At 49.8% G+C, this 7272-nt stretch overlaps 1 protein-coding gene across 1 annotated transcript; it reads left to right on the top strand.

The window, feature by feature from the left end:
- The first annotated feature begins 611 nt into the window (after positions 1-611).
- On the top strand, positions 612-2621 carry LOC137734532 (uncharacterized). The gene is made up of 4 exons (XM_068473778.1): positions 612-1412; positions 1503-1861; positions 1976-2369; positions 2439-2621. The coding sequence occupies exons 1-4, from the start codon at positions 612-614 to the stop codon at positions 2619-2621; spliced, it is 1737 nt and encodes a 578-aa protein (XP_068329879.1).
- Positions 2622-7272: the final 4651 nt, after the last annotated feature.

Raw genomic sequence — 7272 nt, 5'->3', positions numbered from 1 at the left:
AAAAGAAAAAAAGGAGGGGTAAAAATGTTACGATCGGTACTTTTCTTCCTATTGTCCTTGAAGGGAGTTGCTAGTAAGCTAGCAATCATATGGAATTACGATCGCTAGCTAACTAGCAATTTAGCTGAAATAAGTCGCTAATTTCATACTGATCCCCCTCTTTTCAATTTTTTTATTTTTTTTATTTCTCTGACCATAACTACAAACTATCATATTCATGTTCCTCAAAATATATTTTCCCATTCTAAATATTTTATAATTAATATTTAAACAATTGAAATTAATGATTTAAAACTTAAATTTAAAGATATTCTCATATTTTCAACTTTAAATATCAATGAAAAATAGTTTTAGGAAAAAAATTTCAATGGAAAAGAAATTCAATGGAAAAAGAAAAAGAAAAAAAGGAGGGGTAAAAATGTTACGATCGGTACTTTTCTTCCTATTTTCCTTGAAGGGAGTTGCTAGTACGCTAGCGATCCTATGAAATTACGATCCCTAGCTAACTAGCAATTCAACTGAAGGGGTTTGATTGGTCAAAGTGGAGTCTGGCGCGGCCTCAGGGAGCCTGGCCCTCGACCACCACGGCCTGGGCTGCCTGGGTTGATCGAATGAGCGCATTCTTTGGCGAGGAATGGAAGGCTCTCGGCATCTATGATGCCATCATTCTATCGACCATGGAGATTGCCATGGATAAGGAATTGCTTATGGTGGCCCTGAGCTTATGGTGTTCGGCCACCAACACCATGATCCTGTCCTTCGGCCCTCTCGGCCCCACAGTCCTCGACGTCTCGGCCATCCTTGGGACTTCCCCGACCGGCCTTCTTATTGACGCCGCCCTTTCCGGATACCCTTCTCCTCTCGACCTGAAGGCACTATTCGACGAAAGGGCCGTCGAAACGCTAAGCCGGGGCGATCGGGAGCCCTCAAGGGAAGAAGTTCAGAAGCTCCACAAGAACTTCTTCAACTACAACACCCTCATCCTTCATTTCGCTGGCCGAGGCGAGGAAGGCCTTAGGAAGGGAGAGCACGAGGCCTTCCTCTTCTACTGGTACAACAAATTCATCTGTTGTACCAGGTCGAACAAATGCCTGGTGGAGAATATGCCGGTGGCCCAGGCACTGGCTAATGGTCGTTCGCTGGCGCTCAGTCCAGCCATACTCGCCAACCTCTACCGTTGCTTGGCCGAGGCGACCATTGGCAAGATTGACCCGCACCAGAACGGACCCCTCTGGGTGTTCCAACTCTGGTTGCAGGTTTACTTCTCCACCCTTCGACCGGAGGTTCCTGCCTTAAAGCGAACGGCCGCCCTCGGCCTTCAACTGGCCTCTCGACCGGCGTCACCTCACCGAACCGACGAGGTCTTCAAACACTTCCTCAGCCTCGACGTCCTCTCGGATGACGAGTTCCTGGTATGCCGGCGCTAGGAGTACCCTTCCTCGCTCAGGCTCCTTACGGCAGCATGGGCCGAGTCCGAGGATGCGGGCATCCGTCGGTGCTAGGGGTCGTTCGTTCTGGCTCGCGACTTTCCTCTTGGTTGCGATGCCCGCCGAGCCAGCTGGGAGGTCTACCACCCCCATTTCGTCGCCCGGCAGCTCGGCTACCTTCAAGGCTGCCCCGTCCCCCTGCTTGCTTCTCGATCTCTCCTGAGTCGGGGGCGTCTTACGGGTTCCTCTGAAAGGGAATGCAAGACGTCGGACCAGGAGTTCCAAGAGAAGTGCAGGAAGTTTCGGCTTCGGCCGACAGTTCCTGAATCGCTGGGAACCAACACCTTCGGGGACTGGTGGGAGGAGTACACCGGCGACTTCTTCGGCACCCCGGCCGAAGATCTGGTGAGGAAGATCTTCGGCGACCGTCCCAGGTCAACGTCCTCGACTTAACCTAAGGAGTCGGCCCAAGGTAGTCTTTCCGTTTTTCTTGAATTCCTTTTTTTTGTTTTTATCATTTGTGTTAGTAATTACTTTTGCTCTTCAAGGGGCCGTGGGTCGAGGACGGTCGAAGTGGTCGTCGCGGTGGCAAGGGCAAAGAAGGTGCCCACGAAGAGGACCCTTGTCACCGAGCGGCCGGTCCCTGCCAAACGCCCCCACCGAGGGGCCGAGCCGGCAGAGAAGGTCTTTCGCCCTTCTAAACGCGTCAAGAAATTGGCGAAGAAGGGCGACCGGGAAATTCATGTCGTCCCCAATGATACTACTAGGACGCCAGCTCCTGCCGGCTCTCCATCTATGCCGGCTGCCCCGGCATCTCCAACCCCGATTCCTCCAGCCGTCTCCCTGGCCGATCCAATCGTCGCACCCGCTCCAACTTCAGAGCCGGTCGTGGCGTCGGCTGTCCCTGCCGAAGCACCCTCGACTCCAACGGTCGTTTTGGAGGTATAATTCTGCTTCCACTTGTTTCTTTAGGTTTCTGGTCGTAATGCTAAATGTTCTCTTTTTGTTCAGAATGTCGAGAGCGAGAGTGACGAAGTCCCGCTGCAATGCCGTCGTCGACCAGTCAACTCTCTTCCCGTCCATCCTCCTCCGGTTGTCGAGGCGACCGCTCGACCGCGTTCTCATGCGGCGGATCGTGGCAAGAGGCCTATGGCCGATCCTGAGGCCACGACCGAAACGCCGATCCATCCGTAGGATGAAGACCCTCCCATTCCTCCACAGGAAGTCTCTTCGGCCTTTGTAAGTCTCGTTTCTTTTGTATTGATTTTTTCGTGACACATGTTTTTTTAAAAAAAAAACTATTAAATGTCAGGTGCCCGAACATTCATTTCACCGGCAATTTTATGCGCCAAGGGGCGTTTTCTATATTTCCTGGCCGCCGTCGTGGCCATCAAATGTAGATGACCTTCATCGGCCGCGTGAATTGTGTAGCGGTCTAAGGCACTGGGCTTGGCCATTAAGTTCCCTGGGTTCGAGCAATGACCCAGAGGGCATGGCCGAAGTCTCATCTCGGCAGGTCTAAAACAATCCATTTTTTTCTTTATGCACTATGTCACAACGTCTTACTTTCCTTCACAAAGTTCTCATTTCATGTGCAGCCATCGTGGGAAGTGGAGCTCGACGCTCTTCTTCAGAGCACGACCGGGGAGGCCGGTTCTTCTGCTGCTCCTGCCAAACGAGCGGACGCCGTGCCCGAGGCCGAAGTCTTCATGAAGCTGCACGAAGTCTTGTCTCTGAATGCCTTCCAAGCTCTCCGATGCAAGGGCCTTGACTCCGTTGGAGAGTGTCTCAATGACCTTGCCAGCGGTGGTCACCTGAGCACGGAGAATATCTCTTTTCTTACCGACCTCCTGGAGCGGACTCGGCAACACTTCTACATCTTCGAGCAAGCCCTTCAAGCCGAGGATGACTTGAAGGCTGCCAAGGTCGCGCAAGAGGCCGGCCGAGCTGAGATGGAGGCAATCAAAGCTAAGAAAGCGAAGCTAACCGAGTTTGATCGCCAGATTTCTGACCTCCAGCGTCAAATTTCTGACCTTCAACGGCAAAGGTCTGCTGCTGCTGCCGAGCTTGAGAAGGACTTCGAGGCCAACAAGGCTCGGCTGACGGCCTTCGTTGCTGGTGCACAGCATGTCCAACAGTTGCAGTTCAACAAGAAGACCAGGCAGGCTGAGATCATCCTGGGTGAAGCGAAGTGGCTGGAGCTAAAAGCTGCCATTGAGACTTTCCTCCCCTCGACCCCTTAGGAATTTAATCATTGTATTTGTTCTTTTGTAATGATTCTTTTGTTATCAATACAATGGTTATTTTGCTATCAATACAATGGTCGTTTTGCTATCAATACAATGGTCTTACTCTTGCATTTCCCATGTAATTGGATAGTACTTCTTTAAAAACTTTCCATTAATCGGCAATTTGTGAACTGAACCCGTCCGATCTCTTAAATGATATGCCCCCTTGCCGAGGACTTTATGAACGATGAATGGCCCTTCCCAATTTGGCGACCACTTACCAAATTTGGGGTCTTTAATCCCAATAGGCAACACAGTTTGCCAAACCAATTCTCCTTCGCCGAACGTTTTTTGTCTTACACGCTGATTATACGCTCGCTCGGCAATTTTCTTTTGTGCTACCAATAAGTTACTCGCGTCGATTTGACTTTCTTCTAAGTCTTCTAACTCTTGTCGCATCGCTTGACTATATTCAATACTGCACACATCACTCTGCTCGATTACTCGCAACGAGCTTATACTCAATTCGACCGGTAACATAGCGTCGTGTCCATAAGTTAACGCGTAAGGAGTAGTTCCAGTGGCCGACCGGGGTGAAGTTCGGTATGCCCATCATGCTTCATTTAACTTCAAATGCCACAACCCAGGTTTCTCTTTTACCATTTTTTCAAGGATGCCGATCAACACTTTATTGCTTGCCTCGGCCTGTCCGTTTGCCTGTGGGTAGTACGGCGTAGATTGCTCGAGTCGGATATTCAATCTTGCCGCGTATTCCTTAAACCTATCGGCCGTAAATATAGTGCCATTATCAGTTATGATCGTTTCTGGCACGCCGAATCTGGTCACAATGTTCTCCTCTACGAAGTTGCATACCTCTTTAGCAGTTAATTCGGCGTATGACCTTGCCTCAACCCACTTAGTGAAATAGTCAGTTGCTACAATTATCCACGCGTGTTTCGCTGCCCCCGATGATGGCGTGATTTTGCCAATTACGTCCATTGCCCAACCCCTGAACGGCCATGGTTTAGTAACCGAGTGTAGTAATTCGGCCGGGGCTCTCTGCACGGGTCCATGAATTTGGCATGATACGCATCTCCGTGCATATTCGATGCAATCCTTTAATATATTAGGCCAAAAATAACCGTGTCGTCGGAGCAACCAACGCATCTTTCGTCCAGACTGGTGTGCCCCGCAAATTCCTTCATGTACCTCGGCCATTGCTTGGGCAGCCTCGTGTGGGCCGAGGCACAATAGTAGTAAACCATCATCGCCTTTGTGATATAATTCATTTTGATACGACACGTAATTCGTGGCGAGCACCTTCGTTCTTCGGTCGTGTTTCCCATTGGGGTTATCGAGGTACCGTAACATCGTCTTTCTCCAATCATCTGGTTCTACTTCGACGGCACATACTTCTATGGGATCTCCTCGTTCTAATAGGGATGGGAGCGACATTACCCTTGTACGTATTACGTGCGCGCGTTGGAGAGTTTGCTAATTGATCAAGGCGGGGTACGAGCGTTGACCCGTGTTTACAATTCCCACAATTCGACCTAGTTTGCCCCCCGTGAGTTATGCTCCGGAGACGATCTGGGCGAGTTCGTCGGCGTCTGTGTTGTGGATACGTGAAATGTGTTCAAATGTAATCCGTTCGAACGACTCGGCCAGGTAGGTAGCGACCATGTGATAGGGAGCTAAAGTACAACTCATGCAACGAAACACGCCGTTCAGTTGGTTAATCACAAGTTCGGAATCACCAAGGATGAGAACGCGGGGTGCCCGCAGATCGTGTAAAACATGGAGGTCGATAATGAGGGCTTCATATTCGGCCTGATTATTGGTACAGCTGAAGTCTAACTTGAGAGATAAATACCATCGGCAGTGGTCAGGTGACTGAATGGTGATACCGATACCCGCCGAGGTCGAAGTACTGGAACCATCAAAATGCATAGTCCAATGGCTATCGCGTGTGGTGACTAAACCGATGTCGACGTCGCCTCCTTCAGAACTATAAGGGGAAGGGTGTTGGGCCAAGAAATCGGCGAGAGCTTGCCCCTTGACGGCCTTTTAGGGTACATACTGAAGGCTGAACTCGGATAAAGCGAGCGTCCATTTCCCTATTCGGCCTTTGACAATGGGCTGAGTGAGCATGTATCGAATTACGTCCGTTTGGGCGATGACCTGCGTGACTGATGGGAGCATGTAATGCCGAAGCTTGAATGCGGCGAAAAACAAAGCTAAACAAAGTTTTTCGACAGGGGAGTAATTGACCTCTGGCGGATTCAGATTTCGGCTAAGATAAAAGATCGCTTGCTCACGCCCGACATTGTTATCTTGCGCGAGGAGACAACCAATGGATTCAGCGGCTGCCGAAATGTATAATTTAAGGGGTTTGTTGCGACGGGGTGGAACTAGCACGGGTGGGGTGGAAAAGGCCACCTTGATTTGCGTAAATGCAGTTTGATGCTCTTCACGCCATTCAAATTTGTCGGTATCCTTAAGTTTTAGGAGCATAGAGAACGCCTTCATCTTACCGGCCGAATTGGCGATGAAACGACGGAGGAAATTTATCTGTCCGAGTAACGACTGGAGCTGTTTCTTTGTCGTCGGAGGTGGGGCGCTAATAATGGCGCGGGCTTTATTTTCGTCGACCTCGATACCGCGGTGGTGCACCAAAAATCTGAGGAAATTACCGGCCAAAACACCGAAAGCACACTTGGCCGGGTTCATTTTGAGGTTGTTCTGGCGCATGCGAAGGAACGTTCGCCGCAGATCGTCCAGGTGCGTTTGACGGCGTTTGGATTTTACGACCACATCATCGATATAAACTTCGACGATTGTACCGATTAAGTCGTGGAAGATCATATTCATGGCTCGTTGATAAGTGGCGCCGGCATTCTTGAGGCCGAATGGCATGACTACCCATTCGTAAGTACCAAGTGCCCTAGGACAACGGAAAGCCGTCTTGTGGACGTCGGCTTCGGCGATGAAAATCTGGTTGTAACCCGCATGGCCGTCCATAAAAGACAGCAATTCATGATTAGCTGCGGCATCAATTAATAAATCTGAGATAGGCATTGTATATTCGTCCTTAGGAGTAGCCAGATTTAGATTATGGAAATCGATGCAAATGCGAAGTGCACCGTTTTTCTTCAATACTGGGACAATATTGGCTAACCATTCGACGTACCGGGCGGTCCTAATAAACCCAGCCTTTAGAAGCCGAACTAATTCGTCTTTAATGCCGAGTTGTACTTCGGTCGAAAATCGGCGAGGGGGTTGTCGAAAAGGCTTACATCCTTCCTTGATGCGTAGCTCATGTTCCACAAGGTTTCGGTCGAGGCCTGGCATTTCATGATAGCTCCACGCGAAGCAATCTTTAAATTCGTGGAGCAACTTCCGGAGTTCAACCTTCATGGATGGTGGAAGTAACGCGCTAATAAACAATGTTTGAGGATCATCGGCCGTGCCTACGTTCACTTCTTCTAACGGGTCCTAGACTTGAGGTCGATGGTCTTCGAGTTCGGCCGGCGCAGCCTAAACTTTATCGAAAGATAGAACGGGACCGTTATCTGCTTCAGCCAGAAATTTGATTAAATTAATGCCAGAATGTGGTT

This window comes from Pyrus communis, chromosome 5, assembly GCF_963583255.1.
Source record: "Pyrus communis chromosome 5, drPyrComm1.1, whole genome shotgun sequence".
Lineage (NCBI taxonomy): Eukaryota > Viridiplantae > Streptophyta > Magnoliopsida > Rosales > Rosaceae > Pyrus > Pyrus communis.
Note: the sequence above shows the minus strand (reverse complement) of the source record. Positions and strands in the feature narration are given on the sequence as shown.

Bases quoted from the DNA above. Each gene is read 5' to 3' on its own strand.
- LOC137734532 (XM_068473778.1), top strand. From the start codon at position 612: ATGAGCGCATTCTTTGGCGAGGAATGGAAGGCTCTCGGCATCTATGAT. The intron at 1,413-1,502 runs GTATGCCGGCGC...CGTCGGTGCTAG, and splicing joins TCTCGGATGACGAGTTCCTG to GGGTCGTTCGTTCTGGCTCG. The intron at 2,370-2,438 runs GTATAATTCTGC...CTTTTTGTTCAG, and splicing joins CTCCAACGGTCGTTTTGGAG to AATGTCGAGAGCGAGAGTGA.